The sequence below is a fragment of the Schistocerca gregaria genome, chromosome 6, assembly GCF_023897955.1.
Source record: "Schistocerca gregaria isolate iqSchGreg1 chromosome 6, iqSchGreg1.2, whole genome shotgun sequence".
Lineage (NCBI taxonomy): Eukaryota > Metazoa > Arthropoda > Insecta > Orthoptera > Acrididae > Schistocerca > Schistocerca gregaria.
The window spans coordinates 78,497,820-78,525,805 of NC_064925.1; the positions used below are offsets into that span (position 1 = coordinate 78,497,820).

At 40.5% G+C, this 27,986-nt stretch overlaps 1 protein-coding gene across 1 annotated transcript in view; it reads right to left on the reverse strand.

Moving 5' to 3' along the window:
• Window positions 1-12,998, reverse strand: part of LOC126278040 (medium-chain acyl-CoA ligase ACSF2, mitochondrial-like) — a 225,979-nt gene extending 212,981 nt beyond the window's left edge. The window contains exon 1 of the mRNA XM_049977795.1: window positions 12,787-12,998. Coding sequence (XP_049833752.1) covers window positions 12,787-12,842 — 56 coding nt within the window. The 5' untranslated portion in view covers window positions 12,843-12,998. The remainder of the gene's footprint in view (window positions 1-12,786) is intronic.
• Between the last annotated feature and the right edge of the window lie 14,988 nt (window positions 12,999-27,986).

The following is a 27,986-nucleotide window of genomic DNA, read 5'->3' on the forward strand; positions in this document are numbered from 1 at the left end:
GTTTAGTTTTGTAGAATGCAAATCATTTTAATTGTTTCTTGTCCTTCAGCTGAGTGGAGAATTGAGGTCTGTGTTTATGGATCATTTCACTGAACTCAGTTATAACTTTCTGAAGCACTTTCTAGGAGAAGTTGATCACCGTAAATGGACCAAAGATCCTTCGTTACAGAGCTTTCAGCAACACTTTTTCTTTATTTTTCTTCAGACTCCACACTGACATCGATTTCCGTTTCCACATCGCTGCCTCGATTTTGAAGCTCGATGAAGGAGCAGTATCCGCGAGGGGGTAACAAGGCCTCAAGAGTTTCGATATCTTTTGCAACGTCCTCATTGTGTGAGGTAGGGTTTTTCAGCTGTAGCAGTCATCAACAAGAAATATACGAGGCTCGTTCAGTAAGTAATGCCCCACATTTTCTTTCTCAAAACTCATTTATTGTTAAGAGTCAGAATTTGGTGACAATATACATCAATATGCCTTGTCCATGTCATATTTTTCTACGTAGTCTCCATCACGTTCTATGGCCATACGGCAACGTTGTGGAAGAGCCTTTATTCCCTGCTGGTAAAAGCTCTTGTCCTTTAGGCGAAGCATGCTTGAGACTCTCGTTATCTTCAAAGTGTGTTCCCTGTAGAGAATCTTTAAGCGGGCCAAAGAGATGGAAGTCCGAGGGTGCCAGGTCTGGACTGTAGGGTGGATGAGATAGTGATGTCCAACCCAATTTGGCGATGTGTTCCCAGTTTCTCAGAGTTGTGTGTGGGCGTGCATTATCGTGTTAGAGCAAGATTTATGCTGGATTCTTGTCCGATCGAACACATCTTGAGTTTATTCAGAGTCTTCACGTATACCTCTGAATTGATGGTTGGCGCTCTTAGGATCACACCCACGAGAATGACGCCATCACAATGCCAGGAGACTTTCACCATGGCTTTTCCGACAGAAGGGGTCAATTTCATCTTTTGTGGTGAATGAAGATGGTGCCACTCCATGGACTGCCTTGTTGTTTCCAGCGCAAAGTGGTGACCCATCTCTCGTCCCTCGTAACGATCCGCGACAGAAAGGCCTCTCTGTCAGTCTCAAAACACTCCAACAATTCAGATGACATGGTCTTTCTTTGAATCTTGTGGTCCACTCTGAGCATTCGTGGAAACCATCGTGAGCACCTCATTGAATATCCGAGAGTCTCGATCATTGCACACGCACTTCCAATGCTGACCGACAACTTTAGAGCCAATTGTCGAGTTCTGATACGCCAGTCGGCACGAATAATGGCATCCGCACGATTCAGCATGTCTGGAGCAGTGGCTGTGACAGGACGTCCCGAGCGTCCCTGATCATGGAGCTCTGTTTCTGCATTTCCTGAGGCTGTAACTTTCTTTCCCATCGCCCAACTGTACTCATATCAACTGCAGCATCGCCATACACTGCACAAGAACGTTTATGGATATTCATCACGATTTCTTTTTCTGCACACATGAATTCAATAACAGCACGCTACTTGTTACGTGAGCCGTATGTAAACGCCACTTTGACGCTGTACTACTGCTCTGCCATCTGCCAGGACGCTTTGAAACTTCACTGGCGCGCAGAACAAACATCAAATGCGAAGTACCAACAAGGACGTTTGTCTATGTATATTAATGGTTTTTGAAAAACAAAAACGTGGGGCATTATTTATCGAATGACCGACGTAGATCGCTGGTGAATGTGGAGAATGAGATGCTAATCGCAGTTTCCATGATGACCAAGCAAGCTGTCCCTTCACACTGATTTCGTTGCAAGATTACAATGTAATAGTATTAAGAGTTTATTAAAATGTGCTATGTCTACAATTAATAAAGAGATAATTACTCTCATTCATTTTTTCGAAACTTAAGTAACTTTTAAGTCGAGTATCGTGTGCGAAATGAGTTGTAAGCGTTTAGATTCACGTCAGGGGAGCCACGTCCCAAAAACGTTCGTAAACCACAGATCTACAGTCTTTAATTCATAGAAATACAAGCGAGGGGGTGGGCATTTTGGATATGGATTTGAGTGTAATTTCAAATAGATGTTGCTCAATGACAAAAAATAAAAATAACATAAAAGCGGCTGATGGAATCAGCGCAATAAAATGGGTCGACACGAAGATGTGACAAAATGGCAAGAGTATGGATGTGCTCATGGACCACACCGCAAATGAAGTTACCTGATTTGTTTGTGTGCCAAGCTGAACTGCCCAACGTGAATATTGTAGATAGTTTATTCATTCGATGGGGAAGAAATCGTATAGATTAAGAAAATTAGCATTTTAGTTCATTAACAATTAATATTGATTTCATTTCGTCATTATAACTCTTGATAAATCTGAATTCGTAATAACTCTAAGCTACATTACTTCTCTAAGATTAACTTAATTTAGGTTATAGGTTCTGTTTTCCGAAAGCGTTCGGGTGGCACTTCTCAAAACAACAGAAACACAAGGATCTACTGCAGCAAATGCAAACAAAAGAATGTCACGATTTCCATTGGTAGTTCTTCCATATACAACGAATAAAACTATTCATAATACTGAAATGTTGGAGAAAATACTTTTTAAATGTTTAATACCGAAGCTGCTACTTATTTATTGGCTCACTAGTTTCGGGCTTTTTCCATTCTCACAAGCCACCTCTTACACAGAACAACATTTGTTAATACACTAAGTCATTCAATATCTTAAGTAAATTCACGACTACGTATATAGTCAGTCATAATAGCTCTTGTTATCCGTGGAACCACAAAAAGGCATACTTCACACTAGCAGTAAATCGCAACACCACAATATGTTTACTCTTAAATATTGCTGGAAAGGAAATGAAAATTTACTGTACAACTGTGATGTGACCGAACAGTGTCTCAAACTGAACATAGTCAGTGATATTAATACAAACGCGGAGTAAGCTGAATATATCAGAGATTATGTAAGACCTTGTAATAAAATTACTTGCATAAACATCAGTCAAAATTTACGATAACATCTACGAAATCTAAGCCAGTGTGATACACGGTGTAATCCAAGAAGAACAGATCCATTCTGCTCATATATAAAACATCGTTGTCGTGTGGATCACACCATGCTGGATAGTGAAGGTACCACAGTCCAGAGAAATATATATTGTGAACGTAATATATAAGGTGTAACTTCAACTGTGACGTCTTTTAGCGCAGATGAGAAATACATTTAAGTGTGCTGACATAAACAGAACCGTTCACACCAAACATATCCTAAATACGGGTATATAAGTAATTACCAAATACAGCATTTTGCCACTGATACCTTCATTATCTACATTCTACACATCCACTCGTAATAAATTTTGTTCTATATAATAGGTGACTTGTAAAAACGGGCAAAGCTCGAAACTAGTCAGCCAGTAAATAATTAGAAGCTTTGGTGTTAAACGTTTAAAACTGTCTTTTCTTCATAGCTTGAGCGCTCCAAGACGAGACGTACTGTAAACGTTTATGTAATATGGTATTAAAATGGCTATTATTATTCGGATGGACAAAAGAAAGGAGGCAGATAAAGGTTTAATTTCCCATAGGCGACGATATCATTAGAGACGGAGCACTTTCGGAGGAACCGTCTCGATGTTTACCTTAAACTTAGAGAAATTAAGGAAAACCTAAGTTTGGACGTCGGACGGAGAATGGGGTGCCTTTTCATTACTTTAGCGAACTCGCTCGTGCTCGTTCGACTTCGATGGGAATAAATTTAAAATGCATTCTTTCGCCCCAATATTTTGCCTCTGTTTCTGATATATGAGCAGACAGAAGTGCTGTTGAGATCTTTTGGACTGACACATAGAAACAATAGCTTCATAAAAAGGTGAATAAAAAAATTAGGTTGACGGGTATGAGATAGGAATAAGACACAATTGTCAGGTACTTCGAGGGACCTTCGAGATCAAAAAAATAAAAAAATGCAGGATGAATGTCAATAGACTGACAAAACGGATATTGAAAGATCTATGCAAAAACACTACCAAGTTGAAATAAATGAATTAAATAATATTTATTGTATGTCTGTTTGTGGATTATGGACACTCAACGGCGATATTTTCAGCGCCCTTACGAAAAGCGGTAGAATTATATCTCGTTAAAATAGTAAATCTTACATAATTACACTCCCTCTCCCCCAACCTCAATCAGGGCCAGCCGCACAATCACACTATCTCCCCACTATCTCACATCCTTTAAGATAGCGCAAATACGGACAGCTGCTCTGAAACTGTCCGTTAAAACACACGTAATACAAAAGAAATGCTAAAATAATTACACAGGAATATGTGGCTGGCTGATCACTTAGATACAAACATGGACGAGTCAGCCACCGTGACAACACATTAAAGCGTCTCCATAAAATTTTAACGAATAAGCCGGGCAATGCACAGAAAGTCGTACCGTATTCGCCTTATTGTTAGTTCAACTGATGGGCAAATCAGCCGGTAAAGTAGCTACTGCCCCCTTGTCCGGATATAAAACACCGTCTGCTACAATATGGCGCACTGTGATCTGCACCGCACAAGCACTACACACTGGGGGGTCTCCTCCCCCGAGCAAGGAGCAGTGCGTCAAAGGACTGAGTCCCATGAGACGACGAGTGAGAAGGACGTCAACCCCTCTGGTGCCCGGATGGAGGTACGCCATGGACGAGCTGTCGACTTCACTAGGCGCTTCTTACAAACTGTCACTTTCAGCAAAAACATTTAGAAACACACAATATTAGAGCAGAAGAAGCAGCAGAAAGTTATATTTTCCAAAGTAAATTGTTAAAGTTAGAATGATAACAAAGAACAGTTGTGAAGTGGTCTGAAGAACGGAAAAAGGGACACGATGAGAAGATCATAGAGTATTGGGGAACAAGAAAGAGCGAATGAGAGGAAATTGAATCTGCCACCTGGTCCCAAGACGGCGTGAATGGAACAGAAAAAAGAAATAGCTCCCCAAAGCCTTTCAAAGTTGAACCTACACCGTCGTGAAAACAGTCATGGGACGCCTCCCAACAACGTGTCGAACCTCCTTTTGCCCAGTGTAGTACAGCAACTAGTCGTGTCATGGACGCAACAAATCGCTGGAAGTTCGCTGCAAAAATATTGAACCATGCTGCGTCTGTAGCCGTCCATAATGTTCTTCAAGCTAGCCGCGAACAACCGTGGCGCGGAGACATGGCATACTGCCATTAAGTGGACGAATGGCTACGAATGGTCTGCAGGTAGCCAAACATAACCATTTTCAGTCAAAGACCGTTTCAGTTGGACCAGAAGACCCGCCCCATTCCACGTAAACATAGCCCACACCACTATGGCGCCACCAACTGAAATCTGGACTCATCTGAGAAGGCCACGGTTTTCCAGCCGTCTAGGACCCATGCGAAACTGTCACGAACCCAGGAGAAGTGCTGCAGGCCATGTTGTGCTGTTAGCAAAGGCACCCGCGTCGGTCGTCTGCTGCCACAGCCAATTCACGTCAAATTTCGCCGGACTGTTCTAACGGACACGTCCCAAAAACTGTTCAAATGACTCTGAGCACTATGGGCCTTAACAGCGGAGGTCATCAGTCCCCTAGAACTTAGAACTACTTAAACCTAACTAATCTAAGGACATCACACACATCCATGCCCGAGGCAGGATTCGAACCGTAGCGGTCGCGCGGTTCCAGACTGAAGCGCCTACAACCTCCCGGCTACCCTAGAGAGCCTGTATAGGGAGAGAGTGGCCAACCGGACGATAAGGCGGCCATTTTTCTGTCAAACTGCGTGCGGGACTTTTGAATGGCCAGTAGTGGAGTAGTGGAGTACACACTAACCGAATCAAAAGCACAAGACAATATGGCGAAATCATTCGTTAAATGCCTTTCTTTACAGTTATAATATACTCATAGTAGCCTACTACGTACAGCACAGGAAAATTTGATACAGTAGCTGTAAAAACCATTCGTTACTTGCATTTATCTCCTTTAAAGTTCGTTTACTAGACATATTGCAATGAAAGTAACGTAAATAAAAAACTATAGTGTATAGCGTTTGTTTCGTATCGGAAGTGCATAACGCAAAAGGTTTAACGTACCTGTATTACGTCAGATGAATGAAAGTCGTAAGTAGTTGTTTACTTGTGACATGCAAAAAGCGTGAGACGTGTTAGTATTTCTTGTCACGTCTTCAAACTTTTTGCATGTCACAAGTAAACAACTGCTTACGACTTTCTTTCATATATATTTTCTTGATTGCGTAGAAATGCTAACATGCGAAATCCACCTTCGCCTCTATTGGAACAACCAAATGCAGCACAACCTGGCATCGCTTACGAACGTCTGCAGAACGAATTACAGATGTCAAAAACAATACTGTACAATTACTAACGTGTTTACTTCAAACATGTAGGCCTACCGACTTCATCACAAAACGCTTTATTACTTCAACTCGTATTTAAGATCGCAAACGCTAATTACACACTAAAAACGATATACAACTAAATCGAACATGCTTGCACAACGCATAACAAGTCTCTCAATAATTCAAATACCTTTTAATCGTTTCCAAAAGTCCTCTGAACTTCAATTCAACTCAAAAGCACGGCGTACATAGGAAGCGCAAGAGACGTTTGGCAGAAAAATGGCGCCAAAGCTAATCGACCAATCACGGGCAACTTCGCCTAGGGCCACACACTCTGTATACAGGCTCTCTAAGCTACCCCGGCCGGAGATACGTCCCACATTGATTTCTGCGGTCATTTCACGTAGTGTTAGCAGTGATAACTCTTAAGCCAACGCCGCTGCCCTCGGTCCTTCAGTGAAGGACGTCGGCCAATGGTTGTTCGTGGTGAGATGTAATGCCTGAAATCTGGTATTCTCGGCTCACTCTTGACACTGTCGATCTCGGAATACTGAATTCTCTAACGATTTACGAAATTGAATGTCCCATGCCTGTAGCTCCGACTACAATCCCGCGTTCAACGTCTGATAATTTACTTGGTGAGCCATAATCACACCGGGAACCTTTTCACATTAATCACCTGAGTCGAATGACAGCTCCTGCAATGCACTGCTCTTTTATAGCTTGTGTACGCTATACTACGGCCATTTGTATATGGGCATATCGCTATCCCATGACTTTTGTCACCTCTGTGTGCAACTAGCACAGCGGGAACAACAAAACTTGAGACAGAATGGAGCAGTACTCGTTGCAAGTTTGAGGACGAAGAGTGAAGTGGGCTTTACTGTCGTCAACAAAAGGTACCGTCAGTGAATGGAACAACATTATTTGCAAAGAAGACACACAGCGCACACCGTTGACATTTGCACTGTTATTGAGGTATTTTCAGGGCAATAGAGGATGAGGAGGAGGAAGATCCAAAGGAGAGCGGAGCGTTTCGTCACAGGGTTATTTGGTAAGCGTGATAGCGTTACGGAGATGTTTTAGCAAACTCAAGTGGCAGACTCTGCAAGAAGCGCTCTGCATCGCGGTGTAGCTTGCTGTCCAGATTTCGAGAGGGTGCGTTTCTGGATGAGGTATCGAATATATTGCTTCCCCCTACTTATACCTTCCGAGGAGATCACGAATGTAAAATTAGAGAGATTCGAGCGCGCACGGAGGCTTTCCGGCGGTCGTTCTTCCCGCGAACCACACGCGAGTGGAACAGGAAAGGGAGGTAATGACAGTGGCACGTAAAGTGCCCTCCGCCACACACCGTTGGGTGGCTTGCGGAGTATAAATGTAGATGTACATGTAGAAGAGGAGGAGCAGTAGATTAATGTCCCGTCGACAACAAGATCATTAGAGACGGAGTACAAGCTCGGATTATGGAAGGATGGAGAAGGAAACCGGCCGCACCCTTTCAAAGGATCCACCCCGAAATTTGCCTGAAGCGATTTAGGATAATCAAAGAAAACCTAAATCGTATGGCCGGACGCTGGTTTGGACCACCGCCCTCCCGAATCCAAGTCCAGTGTGCTAACCACTACGCCACCTCGCTGGGTCAGAACAATGCAGCCACGAATATAAATGGGAGTAATGAATGCTGTTACTGTGCACCAATCATAGGTCCCTCGTAACAAAATATTAAGAGAATATTCCTCAACAACCTCCGAAAGTTTTTCGATGGATTTCTAGCTACCCTTACATAGCCAGAACGTAGAAATACAACACGCGGTTTCCAAAGCTATAGCGGACCATGAGGCGAAGTAATTTTTGTTTTTCGTCTACCAAACTACGACTCAATCTTTTTTATGGAACTGTATAGTTTCTGTGGTACTGAAATGAGCTATCTAAGACGACTCCAACGACGTGACATGTGTGGAACCAGATCAAACAGTAACAAATTTATAGAGCAGCAAATCACCGTTCCGCCGTCAGGAAACAACTATCTTACTGTGTCAACGTAAGCAAACACGTAACTCAAGTAACATTTATCTGCTTATTATTATGATTGTCGTATCAGGTGCTCAAACTGTTGACCCTGAACACTGATACACGCTAAAAATCGATTCCGGATAGGAAACACTGCATGCTGAATTTCATTAGGTCCGTGACAGTCGACATTTCATGTCTACGGAAGTCGTCGGTGTTTTCCTGTACACATCTTCTTTTAATCTTCCCCCCAGATAAAAGTCTGTTCAGTGTGTGAACATACTGTTTCCTCAAACAACTGATCCAACGATCTATAGGTATTGTTTTATGAAGGTCTCCAGTTGTTATTGTTGTGGTCTTCTGTCCAGAGACTGGTTTGGTGCCCCTCTCTATGCTACTATATCCTGTGCAAGCCTCTTCATCTCCGAACAACAGCAACCTACATTCTTCTGAATATGCTTAGTGTATTCATCTCTTGGTCATTCTCCACGATTTTTACCCGCCACTTTTCCCTCAAATACTAAACTGGTGATCCTTTGATGCCTCAAAATGTGTCCTACCAATCGATACCTTCTTAAAATCTATACTCGATGTTAGCCAATTTCTCTTCTTCAGTAACGCCTTCCTTGTCATAGCCAGTCTACATTTTATATCCTCCGTACTTCGACTATCATCAGTTATTTTGTTTCCCAAATAGTAAAACTAATTTACTACTTTAAGTAATCTCATTTTTTAGACGTTTGCATTCTATTTTGCGTGCTTCATTTGCTGCATTTTTACATTTTCTCCTTTCATCAATTAAATTCAATATCTCTTATGTTACAATCGGATTTCTACTAGCCCTCGTCTTTTTACCTATTTGATCATTTGCTGCCTTCACTATTTCGTCTCTCAAAGCTACCCATACTTCTTGTACTGTATTTCTTTCTCCAATTGTTATCAATTGTTTCCTAATGCTCTCTCTGAAACTCTCTGATTATCCAGGTCCCATCTCCTTAAATTTCCACCTTTTTGCAGTTTCTTCAGTTTTAATCTACAGTTCATAACCAATAGATTCTGGCCAGAGTCCACATCTGCCCCTGGGAACGTCTTGCAATTTAAAACCTAGTTCCTAAATCTCTGTCGTACCATTATATATTCTATCTCAAACCTTCCAGAGTCTCCAGGGCTCTTCCACGTATACAGCCTTCTTTCATGATTCTTGAACGAAGTGTTAGCTATGATTGAGTTATGCTCTGTGCAAAATTCTACCAGGCGGCTTGCCCTTTCATTCCTTATCCCCAGTCCATATTCACCTGCTACTTTTCCTTCTCTCCCTTTTCCTACTATCGAATTCCAGCTCCCATGACTATTAAATTTTTATTTCCCTTCACTACCTGAATAATTTATTTATTTATTTGTTTTGCATCATACATTTCTTCAATCTCTTCGTCATCTGAGGAGGTAGTTGGCATAAAATGTTGTACTACAGTAGTGGGTGTGGGCTTCGTGTGTATCTTGACTACAATAATGCGTTCACTATGCTGTTCGTAGTAGCTTCCCCAAACCCCTATTTTTTATTCAGCATTAAACCTACTTGATTTTGTATTTGTAATCCTGTATTCACCCAACCAGAAGTCGTGGCCCTCCTGCCACCTAACTTCACTAATTGCCACTATCTCTAGCTTTATCCTATCCATTTCCCTTTTTAAATTTTCTAACCTACCTGCTCGATTAAGGGATCTGACATTCCACGCTCAAATCTGTAGAACATCAGTTTTCATTCTCCTGTGAACAACATTCTCCTGAGTAGTCCCCGCCCAGAGATCTGAATGGGGGGTTATTTTACCTGTGGAATATTTTACCCAAGAGGATGCCATCCCCATTTAACCACACAGTAAAGTTGGTTGCCCTTGGTAAAAATTACGGCTGTAGTTTTCCCTTGCTTTCAGCCATTCGCAGTACCAGCACAGTAAGGCCGTTTTGGTTATTGTTACAAGGCCAGATCGGTCAATCATCCAGACTTTTGCCCCTGCAACTACTGAACTGGCTGCTGACCCCCTCCAGGAACCACACGTTTGTCTGGCCTCTCAACAGATACCCCTCCATTGTGGTTGCACCTAAGGTACGGCTATCTGTATCGCTGAGGCATGGCAAGGTCCATGGTTCATGTTCTACTACAACTTCAAAAGAACAACTTCGAATATTGACCCAAAACTGTGAAAAAAATTATTATAAAAGAAAAATATCAGCCCTCGATATCGCCATTTTGATATCAATATATCAGTGGTAAAACAATGCCTATGGATATCTACATTTTTGGAAAATATACCGATATTTTATCAACAACACTAATCTGGACACTCCTAGATAATGTGGTGTTCATCACCACATGTCATGAGTGTGGCCATGCCAATACTAAGGGAGGCGAGGAGTATTGTGTTATCAGTAGAGAAGCAGTAATAGCAGAGCATGCTGGTCAAGAAAGATCAGTGACTTGGAATGTGCATTAGTCACTGGGTGTCACCTGAGTAATAAACCAATCAGTGACATTTCAACCCTCTGAAGCTGCCCAAGTGGACTGTTGGTGATGTGATTGTGAAGTGGAAGCAAGAAAAAAACGACCTCAGCTAAATAAAGGCCAGGAGACCTTATGCACTCACGGACAAGGATGGTCGAGCATCACGGGTGGTGGTAAAAAAAAAAAAATAATAAAAAAAGTAAAAAAAGCGTGAAATAAGCAGAAGGAGTCATTCATGAGTTTCAAAGTTCCACCAGAAGTCCAGCTAGCACACAGTGCATACAGGGTTAAATCGAATGGAGTATAATGGTCGAGCAGCTACTCTTAAGACACACATTCCTGTAGCAAAAATGGAAATGAGCAACTGGTTTTGTTGGTTGGGAGGCCCCTGGCTGGGGAAGTTCGGCCGCCGAGTGGAAGTCTTATTTCAGATGATGCCACATTGGGTGACTTGAGTGCCGGTAATGACGATGAAATGATGATGAGGACAGCACAACACTCGGTCCACAAATGGACAAAATCCCTAACCCGGCCAGTAATCGAACCCGGGTCCACTGCAGGGGAGGTGAGCATGTAACCACCCAGCTAAGCAGGCGGACATTCCTATAGCAAATGCTGCGTGATGCGCCAGGTGGTGTAAAGAGCTACAACAGTTGACAGTCTGTGACTGGATACGATTGATCTGGAGTGATGAATCACCCTGTAGCAATCCGATGAGAGGGACTGGAAATGGCGCATACCTCTAGGACATTACTAGCCGTCATGCGTTGAGTCAACAATGAAGTATGGAGGAGCTGGTGTTGCGATACGGGGGTGTTGTTCTTAGTCAGGATTTGGTCCCCTTATTGCACTTAAGAAAACGCTTAGTGTGGAAGGATATGAACGCATTTTATAGCATTGCGTTCTGCAAACAGTAGAGAAACAGTCAGAAGATGACTGATTGTATCAGCATGTCATGCACTCTGTCATAAAGGAACATCTCTAAGGCCATGAATTGTGGGCAATAACATTCCTGAAATGGAGTCAACAGGCCATAGTTCCGACCTGGATCCAATGGAGCACCTTTCGGATGACTCAAAACATCCCAGCATCCAACGTCAGTCTATTTTTTTTGGTTTCGACTGCTAAGGAAGAATGGGTTGACATTCCTCCATCTCATTGAATATGTTCCCAGCAGAGCCAAGCCGTCATAAAGGAGAAGGGTGGACAAAGCCCACAGTACTGTGACTACACGTGTCCAGATATTTTTGATTGGTTAGTGTGTGTGTTGCAAATATTGATATACAGATACCACTATTGTGTTTTATTTCATCCATCCCTGTTCATTTGCAGTGCTCTTTATGATTCGTTTCACGATTAGACAGTCCCTGTTCTCACAAAACATTCATTCATAAACTATAGATACTATGGCTGTACATCTATACAAACCATCTAAACACAAATAATGGGAGACAATAGTGGCCGAATTTTGTGATAAACGGTCGTAACATCTTCATTCTGAGATTTATGAGGCACAGAGAGGGAACATCAGCATAACATCAAGTTTTACAGAATAGCAAGTTACTTGTGGTAGAAGGACCCTAGCTTTACTGTGTATACGAAACATGTTATCAGATCACTGGAGGAGTGAAACAGTTGCTGAAAGGGTTACATTGCTACTTTCACTGTCCCTGAGTATTGCCCACTATAATCAGTTTCTAGCTACAAACCATAATGTCTCTATATCGCATTCTTATATGTCAGGTCGAAACGCTCACTTTGCTTCGCTGAATTCTGGTGATGTTCTGTTTTCTGGAAGCATGACGCACGCGCTTTGTCTCTCACGCTATTTTCCCCGCTCTCCGCCTGCTCTTCCAGAGTAAGAAATGGACCTGAGTAGCTACGCGTAGCGCACGGCACGTCTGAAAGAGTGACACGTACCTCCTTATGCAGAGCAGCACAGCAGTGCCGAAACTGTGCCGCAGAATCACACGCATCGCGTCTGCTAGCTGCGGTCTCGGCGATGGGCCAAACACTGAACTGAATCGGCGCTTTCGTCACAGCCGAGCTCCACCGAAGATCGCCGAACGCTATGACGTCTCAAAACATAAGCGGAGCGCAGCAGCTAAGCTAAGTGCGAGCGTGTGTGTGTAAGAATGACATGTGCATTCTGAGTGCGGGCTGTCCTTGAAATATTTATCTGCAGTCTTTAACGCTAAACTGTCAGCGAGGCGCAAGATTGTATTCAAGCGAAATAATGGTCTTGATAGCTAGCTTTAAAGGCCTTACTTGCACGAGCAATATCTTATCTTAAATGACAGTAACTGTGTTACACCTCAAGGTCACTTTTTCGAAAGCCACGCCATGAGACCACTAAGTTCGTCATAGTGAGGTTGTTAGCACTTGTGGGCAAAGAATGCCATAGAGAGGCAAAACCGTGAGCAGTGAATCAAACCGAATAACACAAAGGGGCATTGGTGGACAATGTGTTTTGCAGTTACAGCTAGAAACGAAATTACCTTCGAATACAGGGCACAAAAGTTTAATATAAATCGTTTCTCAATAGTACGAGTGGCGTTTACATAAACACTGTTAACCCCAAAGGGGCATTTGTGTGACAGCGAAAAAACGTACGGTAGAATACACAGCCTGGAAAATTCAGTTTAGGATCACTTTCAGTTTGTTTTAATATACAGTTTTCTGCACCAAAGATGCCGCATATACAATACAGATATCTATAACTGTCGGAGAACGACGCAGAATTCCGAGAAAAACGTTATAAAAAAATTCAGGTAATTTAAATTGTTCATACCGTGCAGTATACATACATTTCAAGTTGAAAAAAATATTTGCGTTACATATGTAAAAAAAAAAAAAAAAAAAAAAACGTGAGTCTTTGACTCCCAATCAGTTACATTACTACCTAAACAGCACTGCCCATGCATAGTAGAGTTCGGTTGATTGCACGTTGTGAAATTAATACCTAATGCTCTTCGTTGTGCATCTTGATGAAACGGCTTTCCAGTGAATCATTTTACTGTTACGTATTACATGGACGCAAAATGAGTTTCCACCACCATGTGGATTTTAGGATTCAGTATCGCAGCGCACGGTAATTTACACTTTCGCTTGGTAATCCGCGTTGGTACTTCTGATCCGAAATTATAATTTCAAACGCACTGTGAATACATACTTCATTTAAACAATTAGCATAATGCAGTAAAAATAATTACTGGTGTACAGTTCATGAGAGATTCGCAAATTGTAAATGAGCCACTGACCTTTCATATCATGCACTTATTTGGTAGAGGGGGAGGGGGCGATGATAAAGGATATAGGAATCCAGAACGTATTGCTGTAAATGTGAATCTTGTAAGGGAGAATGAAAAATGGACAAACTGAAATATTTTTTTCAAAACTAGAAAAACTCAAACGTGAGTTAACAACTGACACTGAAGAATAATGCAGGTATACGAACACGAATCCCAAAACAAACAAGTGCATTTTCATTATCTTTTTATATAATAGCTACTGCAATAATTACGTCATTAAATATATAGTGTCAAACAGTCTTTCTAAAACATCAAAGTATTAATATTAATCCTGTAATTTTAATGGAATCGGAACACACAAGACCTACCAGTACTGCAACTGTCTAAAAGTTACTTAATTACTTTAGAATGCAAATACACAAAAAGTAATTCTCAATGCCTTCCACCCAGAAATGAAGTTTTCAATCACAACAGAAACTTATGATGCTTCAGAAGTTTTGTAAATGTTCTACATTTTTCTGCTAGCTTTTGTCAAGTTTCTTCATGTCCTCAAAAATCTGGGAATATCATGTGGTGAGGTGAACGTGAATGAATGAACCTTATTATAGAAGTAAATGAGTGCATCAAGGTACACAAATATATCAAGGTATACACCAATATTCTATCCTTATTCTGGTTATCACTGATTAATGTTTAAATGGTTATTACCTCCTAAACAGAACAAGCTTTGCAAAAATTTGTTCTGTCTGCAGATTTCTTTTTACTGAAGTAACGAATCTTACAGGTGAAAATACCAATGACACATAACACGACTCTGCATTGACATCTGTGTCTGGTTGAGAACATTTCTATTTGCAACCTAAGGATTGTATTTTTATTTCTCTTGTGTCAAACCAGTCTCAGGACTGAAGACAACAACAACAACAACAACAACAACAACAACAACAACATGTAACAAACTTGAATTACTTGTGAAAACATGCTCTGCTATTTTGCATAATGTTAAAACTTCCTTTGAAATAGCAAATAAACATCCTCTGTCTTTCATTTTAATTAGATCATACTCTTCTGAACTTGAACATAAAATGTCCAAATATTCTACACATTTTGTTTCCTTAGACGACACTTCTACTTATAGCATCTGCCATCAAGATCCCATCCTTGTGAGACAAACTGAGCTACAGTCCCTCCTTAAAACCTAAGGACGCTCACAAGGACTAAGGCATCAATCCATAGAACTTCTTAGCCCATACAAATCCACACTCCCACATCTTACCTTCTCGCTAATGTCCACAAATGCTATCACCCAGGCTGTCCCATAGTTATTGGTTTCAAAGTGCCCACTTAACATAAATCTGCTTTAGTTGATCAATGCCTGTAACCTATAGCACAAGGACCCCTCCTACATCAAAGACACCAAGTATTTTCTTGACTGTCTGAAATCTGAGCCTGCCCCACTCCCAACACGTGCCTTACTTTTTACCATTGATGCCACCTTCCTCTACACCAATATTCCCCACGTACATGGTGAACCTTACCTCAACCAACACCCACCTTATTCCAGATATATGGTCCTTCCTGCACACCTTAATCAACTTTATACTTACTTCACCTTTGAGAGACAGACATACACAAAGATGAGGGACACAGTCATGGGAACCAGGATAGGTCCTTCTTATGCCAACATTTTTATGTGTCACTTGGAGGAGGCTTTTCTGAGATCCATAAGCCTTCAGCATTTGGTTTGGCTTATATACATTGGTGATATCTTTGCCATATGGACTCATGGTGATGATGATGTGTTAAAATTTTTGAAACCTTCACATGGTCCTATTCCAAATCTCATGCTCCTTTCCATGATGATTATTTCATTCTCACTGAGAGTTAACTACACAATTCTTTTCACATTAAACCTCCTAACAAACAACTGTACTTACATTTTGATAGTTGTCATCCTTTCCATGTGAAACATTCCCACCCATAAAGCCTTGGCAACTGAGGCAGACATATTTTTTTGGATGCAGACTCTTTACACTAATACACAACCATTCTCACCTGAGCCTTCACTGGACATAATTACCCCACAAGCCTAGTTCAAAAGCAGATTTCAAGGATCATCACATCCAATCCTGGTACCACTGATCCCTCCAAAAAACAACTTAAAGAGTACACCTCCTGTCACTCAATACTGACCTGGTCTTGATGTATTAATCAGCTTCTTAGAGAAGGCTATGACTTCCTAAATTCATTCCCTGAAATGAGGTCCATTCTGTCTGATATTCTGCCCGCTACACCTAGAATAATTTTTCATTGTGTACCCAATCTCCACAATATTCTGGTCACATGTTATGTTCCTTTTGCAATCAATTGTCCACCCTATGGTTCCTACCCCTTTTACCATCCCCACTGTAAGACTTGCCCTATGCACCCTCATACCACCACCCATACCAGCCCTGTAACTGTTAAAATGTGTGCTATTGAAAGGAGAGCCACCTGTGAAGTGACACGTCATGTATCAGCTGTTGTTTAAACACTATTTGGCCTTCTAGATTGGTGTATCACCAAGTTATCAGTTATTATAAACAGGCATAGACAGAAGGTCTATATTGACTACATGCAATTTCCTGTTGCAGAGCATGCCCTAAAACATGACAATCATGACGTCAGAGCCTCTTCACCACTCATGCCATTTGGATTATGTCCCCCTGGACATCAGTTTACAATGTGCTGCTTCTGTTTCTTTGAATTTAGCATCATTATCTCTTTCATCAATTCAGTTTTTCCCTATCATTTCTGTTGAATCCTCGTTAGCAGCTTTTATGTCATCTCTTTGTCTCTGGTGCGCAGCTCATGGTCTAGTGCTGAGCGTTGCTGCCTCTGGATCGCAGGGTCCTGGGTTCGATTCCTGGCTGGATTGGGGTATTTCTCTGCCCGAGGACTGGGTATTTGTGTTGTCCTCATCATTTCCTCATCCTCCCCCTCCTTCCCTCGTCATCATAATTTGTGACAATGGCTAGATTGGATTGGGTAAAAAAATTGGATTGTGTAAAAATTGGGACTTTGTACAGGCACTGATGACCGCACAGTTGAGTGCCCCACAAACCAAACATCATTGTTGCCTCTGTAAAACTGTACCATCCGAAGCAAGGAGAGGATGTTGGTTGGTGGCCGGTATTCTCATTCTATAATACAAACTGCATGCAGTTATTAATTGGGTTCTTTATTAACATAAACAAAGAGCTACTTAACTTAAGCTTCCACATACTGTGGTAGAAGCTCTCCCATATATTGCACTTTAGCCTCACTGCTGGTGAAGTATGAAGTCCGCTATGAACACTATTATGTTTGCTATGTGTTGCCTGATTCTAAGCTAGAGGTTGTGACTCCAGCTCTGTCTTGGTGACATGCTGGAACTCACATGGCATACACACTCAAACTAACTACACTAACTGGCCCTCCAGTCTGTGGTGGCAATCCTAAATACTGGCAGCTGAGAAGGCATTGGCGGAATGTTTCCAGCAAATCTGTTGTTGGTGTCAATCAATCTTCTTATGATCTCCATGCCTCACAGTGTGCTGGTGCCAGCTTATGCCAGCACAACTTCACTGAGATATTTGAAGTGTTGTACTTATCACAACTGTAAGATCATCTGCAAATCAAGGCAATTTATCTGTAATGATCCTCTGTCTAATGTGACTATGGTTAATTCTATGGATAACTTACTGCTTCTGCTACTCTTTTATTGCTTTCTCAAGCACTCAGTTCGAGAGTGATCTCCTTGTCCTACCAATGTCTCCATTGCGAAAGGCTGTGAAATTTCTCCCATGGATTTTACTTATTATTACTATCAGTATTACTTTTATGTCTACAAAACAGGATGCCGCAAGTTCTTCTTCAGTGTAAACAAACAGGGAACACATCTGAGTATGACAAAAGTTTGTGCACATTATTCATTGGCAACGCTTCCAGTTCTTTGGAACTTACAGAGAAGTAACAAGACGTTAGCTCTTGTTGGTGCTGGTTTCTTAAATTTCTATGTGAACTCCTGTTGTACCTCCAGATAAGGAAAAAAATCATGGAATCAAAGATTAACAGCAAGCACACATTTATATACTTTAAGCATTCTTAGTGATTATCTTGAAGAAAAAAATTGGGTGGCGCTAATCTGCTGACACTGGTATTATGGGAATTAATTTTATATTACTTTGTACATGTATGCAAGGAGAGGAAAATCCGCTTTGGAGGGGGATAGGGTTGGGCTGAGAAGCCATTACTATTTCTTTTTTAAAAAGCCTTTCCGTTAAACTTGTGTTATCATCATTAGCGATTTGACATTTACTGCTAGTTGAAGGCTGCCTTTATACATTTTCAGACATAATAGCCAGCTGCAATGTGCTTCCATCTTCCTCCTGCCTCTTTTCTGCTTCTTTTATATAATGGTGTTCTTTTCTTCCTGCAGCAATTCCCAAAATGTCTTTCTACACTGTTCACAGGACAACTCTCGCTTTTGAATGGTTTCTGCACTCAAAATTAAAGTATCACTGCCATCAATTCAAAAAATTTCTAATATGCAATGACTGAGTTTTCCATTTCAGAAACACTGAAAGCTTCATTTCAAAAACTCTTTTATTTACCGTAAGTATTACAGGCCCCTTTTACTCTTCCACATATCTATTTTGCTGTTCGTCCAGTCCATTGCAGACACCCTACGTCATACAGCTTCATTCTCAACTTACAGAGTTTTCTTTACACGGTGTTGATTGTGTGTTGTTATAATAATTTATAGAATTACTTTCAAACTGGCTCTATTAAGTTCATACATCAACAGTTGTTTATTTGTGCCAGATGCACATACTACATCATTTAAAGTGTTTCAGATATTCCATCTTCATTTTTCCAGTTTAAGAACCTGAAATTTTCTTGAGGGAGGGTGGGGGGAGGGCAATACTCATATTCCATACCTGATTCAACTATGAATTACACACTATTTGGATTATATCTAATTGAATCTGTAGTACAGTTGTGTATACTCTTCAGTATAGTATCGGAATCCATCAGTACTGTGCTTCTCAAGAGTCATTAGCATAGATTGGATGAAAATGAGTCAAAAGCTTTTTCAAAACATATTATCCTCAAGCTAAGAGTTAATTCATACCCAGTGCTCTGTTCTTTAGTTTTGTTCATAGTCAGCAAGGTGACCATCATGCTATACTCACTTCTGAAACCAGACCACTCATTTCGTTATTGAATGCGAGTATTATTTCTCTTCTATTGGTGATTATTATAGTTTCCAGTTTTGAAGATTGTCTTTATCATGGGTCTCCTGTAAGTATTTCTCCAAGTTTGTTTCCCTCCTGCTTCAACAATTTCCACTAAGGCACCTTTGCTTACTCCATACTTAGAATGACTTCACACACTTAATTTGGCATTACTTCCAAAACATTATTACTTTTATCATTAACTATCAGTTTTTGTGATTTATTCCTTGAATTACAGAAATATTAAAAGAAGTATCTAAATGCTTGTAAAATTGAAGAAAGAGGAAGGGCTTCCTTGGGAGTTTCAGATTTGCCATATTATACAGTAATTAGCAGAGATAGTCAGTGTTTCAATTACCACCTCAAAAAAATATAGTTATATAGTCAAATTTTTGTTTGTTTGCAAGTACATGTGTGCAGCCCTGGAATACACTGAAACCCCCTTCATCAGGACAGCAGGATACGCTAGGTCAGCCAAAAGAAAGTGGCACAGCCATGTGGTTAAGTGCAGTATTGTGTGGTAATCCACTGCAAAAATCCATGCTGACCTGGTGCAGGTGTATGGTGATAGTGCACCTTCATATGAAACAGGGATTATGTGGTGCAGACACTTCCATAAGGTCAAATAATTTTGAATGATTAAGAATGACTTTGCACATTATCTCTCTCTGTGAACAACTGGGAATTGCAAGAGAAATGGAGCTCTGTTGCTGAAAGACCAGTGTATCACTTTTGAGGTGATAGTGGAAAAAGTAAAACTCTCGGCAGTAAGTTTTCAATATCCAGCATGAAATTTTGAATAAGCAAAGGCTGTCATCTACTGGGTTCCAGAACTGCTCACACCCATTCAGAAAGTGTGCCAAACTGAGGTAACAGCTGAATGTAACAGCTGTATCATGTAAACCAGATAACTTTTTGAGCTTGTAATCACAATGGATGGTTGCCAGGTGTATCACAATGGCCCTGCCACAGAGGAGACTAGGAAACAGTGGATACGTCACCACCAGAAAAGGTGAAGAATTAACCACCATCAGATAAGGTGAAGGTTAGCGTTTTTTGGGATGGGCATGGCATAGCACTAACTGATATGCTCATAAGCAGCAAACTGTCACAGGAGAATATTATCATATTCTCCTGATGAGGTTATGTGAGGCTGTCCAGATTGAGTGTCATGGAACAGGATGCCAGGGGACAGGGTGATTTTGCTCCATTACATCCCAATTCATTCTGGATGGCATACATTCACATGTACTAATTGTTTGTTACCCAATTCCCCTCCCTCCCCCACTCCATATTCTTCTGAGGCTGCACTCTCTGACTTTTCCCTCTTTCCTTGGATGAAGAATTAATTACATGGCATGTATTTTCAGAATGATAATGAGGTGATTTTTAAGGTTTAATGTTCCCTTAACAGCCGAACTACAGACTTCTACAACTAGTGTCTCCATCAACTCATCCATCTTTTGGAAAACTGTGTTGCTTTGAGCACAGAGAGAGTGGCCAATACTGTCACCACGTTTACTGGGTGCAGACTTCTTCTCTTTTTTTGCTTCATTATGAATGCTTTATGGCTGGTTAATTCCATGTCAGTTCAATGCAACACTCAACCCTCAACCTGAACCACTCAGATTTCTTTCAGATTTGGTGCATTCTGTGACCCAAGTGAAGAGATGGAAAAGTACTGATTTCCAGAGACATATAACAGTTCTGAAGAAAATTGCAGGTTTGTCAAGTGTGAAAATTGAGTGAAATTTACACGCCTGTCTCAATGTAAATTACTATAATTTTTGTTTGAATCACTACAGTATCAAAATGCAGTAAGCATCTATGTATTTAGTTTTACAATTCTTCATATTGCACTTCACTGTTTGCTCTTCTTTCATCATAGTATAGGGGCAAGGAATTTCTGTTAATTACAATTTGTATTATTAATTGTTACAATAAATCTTATTTCTGAACTATTTTTCTCAAGTTCCATTTCACATATTCATCAGAAGAATGGTGTACAACCCAATATTTGTATAAAATTTCATGCAATTAACCATGATCCTCGGATCACTGTTAGCCCCAATTTGTAAACACATTGGACTACCCTTGAGTGGCCCAACCAAACATTTGGCAATATCTTCAAGTTTGACTATTGCCTACTCAAACAAGGGCTGGGAACAACACTCAATAGCAGTCACCAACTGGTGAAATTTTACCTAAGGTGCAACATGAAGTCACATAGGAGGCACATGACCATTATGTAAATTTGAAACTTTACCCACTGCTGAATGGGTTGCTAAAATAATTATTCACTTTGTTATTCGAAAGTGGCTTATCAATACATTTAGTGCCCTGCCCATCATCAGAAAAATCTTTCAAGGAGGAACACACAGTCATGACCACAAATGTAATTAACAATGCATCACTTAAAGCTAATTTTACAAAAGGTGTTACATAAAGTGCGGGACTAAACAGATCCAAAAATAAAGTATAGCCTTCATACACAGTATGGGGTCATTTGTATCACCCATCAGTATTGGAACTTGACTAACAGCTGGATTGTGTTACAAGGCTTTACTGATATCACTTGCTGCCAGCTGGTGTGAGTGTATAGGACAGTGGTGCTGTATTACACCCACTTCACTGAAGCGCCAAAGAAACTGGCATAAGCATGATATTCAAATACATAAATATGTAAACAGACATAATATGGTGCAGTGTTGGCAACATCTATATAAGGCAGCAAGTGTGTGGCACTGTTGTTAGATCAGTTACTGCTGCTACAATCGAAGGTTATCAAGATTTAAGTGAGTCTGAACATGGGGAACCACAGTCGGCACACAAGCGATGGGACACAGCATCTCCAAGGTAGCGACAAACTGGGGATTTGCCCATATGACCATTTCATGAGTGTACTGTGAATATGAGGAATCTGGTAAAACAACGAACCTTGGACATCGCTGTGGCCAGAAAAAGATTCAGCAGGAACCGGACCAACGACGACTGAAGAGAATCGTTCAGCGTGACAGAAGTGCAATGCTTCTGCAAACTGCTGCAGATTTCAATGCTGGGCCATCAAACATGTCAGTGTGTGAACTATTCAATGAAACATCATCAATATGGGCTTTCACTTTTGTATCCTTGATGACTGCACAACACAAAGCTTTATGCCTCGCCTGGGCCTGTCAACACCAACATTGGACTGTCGATGACTGGAAACATGTTGCCTGGGCAGATGAGTCTTGTTTCAAATTGTATCAAGTGGATGGACGTTTATGGGTATGGAGACAAACTCATGAATCCATGGACCCTGTATGTCAACAGGGGACTATTCAAGCTGATGGAGGCTCTGTAATGGTGTGGGGCATGAGCATTTGGAGTGATATGGGACTCCTGATATGTCTAGATACAACTCTGACAGGAGACATGTATGTAAGCACCGTCTCTGATCACCTGCATCAATTTATGTTTCTTGGTCATTCCAATGGATGTGGGTAATTCCAACAGGACAATGCGACACACCAAATGCCCAGAATTGCTACAGAGTGGCCCCAGTAACACTCTTCTGAGTTTAAACACTTCCGCTGGCCACCAATCTCCCCAGTCATAAACATTATTGAGCATGTCTGCATATCTGGAATGCCTTGCAACATGCTGTTCAAAGAGATCTCCACAGATTATGGACAGCCTTGCAGGATTCATGTTGTCAGTTCCCTCCAGCACTATTTCAGACATTAGTCGAATCCATGGCACATCGTCCGCGGCACTTCTGGGTGCTCGCGAGAGCTCTACACGATATTAGGCATGTGTACCAGTTTCTTTGGTTCTTCAGTGAATACAGGATACAGTAAGCATCTTTATAAATAATAGCAGACATGAACTGCCATGATTCTGTCACAATGAGTCGAAAAAATAATGTTATCTGCACCACATTAATAGTATATGGTAAAATACAAATCACTCATAGTGCAGCTATTCATACAAAATAAACAGCTTTACAAAAAATAGCTCTCTGTAATTGCCATCAGGCAGCAAGATGGAGTTGAAAGAATGACATTATTTGAATCACATTAGTAAAATGTAAAACAAAATGGTAAAATACAGACTACCTGTAATACACTAATCATACAAAAAAAGGTAAAAAAGTTAATCTGAGTGACAATATATACTCACACATCATGGCAGTAAATAGGCACATTTAGGACGAGGACAGGTATGTTTATTATGTAGATGGTGGCACTTCGACAAAAAATTAAGTGCATAAGCAATTTTGTAGAAGTCTTTATGCGCATTTATAATTATTTTAATCTATTATTACAATACAAAGTATCGATGCAAGAGACAATGTATGAAGCACAGGCAAAACAGTTGACAGAGAGCTATTAGTAATAAAACTGCCTTAAGTTCATAGATCATGCCTCACAGTAAACTATCCTGTCCAATTTGGTCAGCTATTCTGAATTTTATCACTCATCTTATGCAGAATTTTTGTTTGTGAGACCACTTGTTCATGGACTGTGAGAAACATTACATGTCACAGTTACTGATCCTTGGGATAAAGCTTACAAATTAGTTTCAGAACTTCTTCTATGGTTCAATTACTATGAATTTATTCATACCGATGAATTCACCTGTTTTGTGCCCTCAAGCCAAGGGAATGGCCATTTTTCAACCATGTGCATACTGATGAAGTTTTCCTTTATTCTTATATTTGTCCTGAATCTCTATTATATATGTACAAGTGCTTGAATGTTGCCATTGGAAGATTCCTCTGACCCTTCTGTAATTAATAATTACTGTTAAATTGTGCTGGGGGTCTTCAAGATGCAGTTGTAAATGTAATTTTGTTACTCAGCCAAGAGGCTTATGTAGATCAGCAACCACCCCCTAATTATTAGTTGTTTAGCTTATTAGTTTGTTCAGCTGTTCTTGAATAAACGTGATATTTTTCCCAGAGCACATGCTTACCGTATTCCCTTGCAAACTTCCATTTTACATCCTACTGCCATTCATTGTGCAATAGATAAATATGGCCAAGTTATTTATTTAACATTTATTCAGCTATTGTAAATGTGGAAATGTGGCAACTCAGTTCATCTGAATGTCGAAGATTTTTCTTTCATGTATATCTAGATACCATCTTCCCACCTTCCATGTTAATAGATACCTCATTCTTATGGACACCTTCATCACAAGCACCAATCGCCAGCCAGACCTTCCACCAACAGATACCCTTCACCAAAGATGGTATTCACCTCATGCAGGTGGACCTGATAAAAGTAGTTTAACAGCTGTGCATTGTATTTGTAATTAAATAATCTTACCCTCGAGCACCAATGCTCATCTTCTTATAAACAATCTTATAAACTGAAGTTGGCATTTTACAACAAATGATCTTAGAGGCACACAGTTATCAAATCTAATTCAGAATGTTTACATCCTTCTTATTTACATTGCCTTTGTATTTAATAATGTTGATGGCAGTCATTACACAACATTAAGAGAAAAGTTAGTGTTATCATGCAGTATCCCACAAGCTCCTTTTCCTCATTTACAACTCATCATTTCATTAGTGCATGGAAGTTATTGGTGGATCATGTATTCAGATTTGCGGGAATAGGAAAGAGAGACTGTTGAATGGACTATTGTTGAATTAATCTGGGTTTACTGACTGAAATAAGGTGAAAGTTATATCATAATGACTGTACCACAGATGATAATGACTTCTTAGTTCTGTGTTTACTGCTATGTCATCTCACCCTGCTTGAATCCTGTTTCTGTTCCATTTAGAAAGAAGCAAAAATTTGTGTGAGTTATCAAACAACTAGTATATGATACAGTGTCAGTAACATGAAACACACATAGCCTGTTAAAAAGGCAGAACAATGTGAGACATACAGTTCTTAAATTGCAATTAAGCAGACACAATATGAAAAGTCATAAGAAATAAAAGTTTTCAGAAACTTGAGTTCCTTCACCCAAATGAAGTTGGAAAAGGTGGAAAGTAATGGAAACAATTACAAGTTAGTTACAAAAATCTTCCAGAGTCACAGATCATGGAAGAAAAACAGTACAGGTTGTGAAAAATTAGCGATGACACACTGCCGAACAGACATACTATAAAAACATCAGAATTCACTTGCTGTAAAAGGGTAACTACCAAGACACCTGTGTATGGGTAGCTGGGGACAACTTTGAAATCTTCAGTGTAAATCCCCATTTTTAATGCAGATTATGATTGTATGGCAAAATCTACATATGTTTTGTCTGAAGTATTTTCTTGGTTTTGCAACAGATGGTGCTGTAATTCGAGGAATAGAAATGGGTACACAATTGTAATTTACAGCATGCTACTCAATGGTCCTTGAATATCCAGTGGCACATGGGACCCCAGCTCCCGGCTGCAAGGTTAGAGCAGGCTAGTATTTCATAACTTCTAATTGGAAACCCCATTTGCATTCTGTGACTGGAGTTCACATATCATGCAGATGTAGAACAGATAGTGGCTGTAAACATTACAATACTTGCATAGTGCTTACTGCCTGCACATCTACCTATCATTTGGAGAATGGTTGTGAAAGTGGACAGTTAATTTTGCAACTGCAGAAGAAAAAACTGAAGTTATCATGATTTACAGAAAATGTAGGAGAAATGTTGAGGCTGCTGTTGACTTTTATGACAAGCATTTTCCAGAGAAAATTCACTCTCATTTGTTCTTTTACAAGGTTGTGAATTCCTTTATGTCTAATGGTACTGGCCAGATTGCCAGATGTTACAGGAGAAGCTAATGCAATTCCTGTACTTGTAGCACAACCCACAGATCATAAATATACAATGTGAACAGCAAGGGCCCCAACACACTTCCCTGGTGCACACCTTAAGTGACATCTACATCAGACAATGACTCTCCATCGAAGACAACATGCAGTGTCCTCCCTACAAAAAAATCATCAATCCAATCAGAAATTTCACTTTATACTCTACAGATAAGCACCTGCAATTACACCATGATTCCAGTATGGCTGTAGGTAGTATTGCATCATCATAAGTATCATTTATACCATGTGTCAATAAATCAAGAACTTCATGCCACTGATTTCCATAAACAGGTAGTGTGTTGTGAATGGGCATGTTAACAAATGCAAACGACCCCCATGTTCTCTGAGGTGCTATTTTCCAATGAGTCCTCATTCACAAACCATGGTAGTGTTAACTGGCATAACGTACTTTACTGGAGTATAGACAATCCCCAAGGTTACAGGAACTTGACCATGTTCTTGGTCAGTTAACATATGGTGCGGCATCATGGAGAACAAAATCCTTGGTCTGTATTTTATCGATGGCATATTGAATGGATGCAAGTATGGAATGTTCCTGAAAATGGAACTACCAATACTTCTGCAGTATATTGCCCTTGATGTTTGGCAGTGTTGGTGGTTTCAGTATGATGATTGCCCAGCACATTCTGCCACTGAAGCACGGGAGGTATTAGACTTTTTTTTACACTGGTCAGTGGATCAGCAGAGGTTGCAGTATTAATTGGCCCATTAGGTGACCAGATTTCTTTCTGTTAAAAGATAAGGCATGGCAGCAAATGCCAACAGGTATGAAGACATGGTCTACTGTATCAGAAACATCTGTGCTGACATTTCTGCAGATATGCTTCTGTCCTGTCCTGTGCATCACCAAGTGTAAAGAAATTGGCGGTGGTATTATGTTTGAACACTTACTGTAAATGGAAAAGTAGAGTAGCATTCGCCTCAAGCCACAGCCACTGTGGTGCACTGAGTAACTCCCTGTGTGATGTTTCACATGAACACAATGTTGTGAATGGGGTTTCCAATTAGGAGTTACGAAATACTGGCCTGTCCTACTCTCACAGCATGGAGGTGGGGTCCTATGTGCCATTGGATATTCAAGGGCCATTGAGTAGCATGTTGTAAATTATGATTGTGCACCCATTTCTATTCCTCTGATTACAGCACCACCTGTAGCGAAATGAAGAACATGCTTTGTCCTAGAACCGAAATCTGCAATAAAAATACGAGGGTTCCCATTCAAGATTTCAAAGTTGTCCCCCACCACTCATTCACAGGGTGGGGTGGGGAGGGTCAAGTGTGGTATCTTTAGATGTCCCCCTCTGAGTAAAACAAATTGGAATTATAATTTTTTTAATCCAATGTGTAGTTTCCGAGATGTTTCAATGTCTTCAGCAAAAATCAACTCCCTGTTTGTACAAATTAAGGTGAGATGGCCAATGATCTCTTCATTGCAGATGAACACCAGGTTTGAACTCTTGTGGGCACAGATGAAATGCCGAAAGTAATCAGGATAATGGCCAAGGGACACTACCTTAGTGTTGCATTGATAAGTTGAGAATTTGGGTCTGACAGGAGGCATGCTAGGGTAGTCTGTGCAGTAGCAATGACCATTGTGTTTGGATGGCTCAGTGGTCAGAGCATCTGCCCAGTAAGCAGGATACTTGTGTTTAAATCCCAGCCCAGCACAAATATTTAACTTTGCCCACTGATTTCAATCAATGCCCACTTCCAACCAATGTCTGTAATTCCTTTGTGGCTGAAAGGGAGTTAATGAGTTAGTTAGTTTCATGTTCCATGGATCG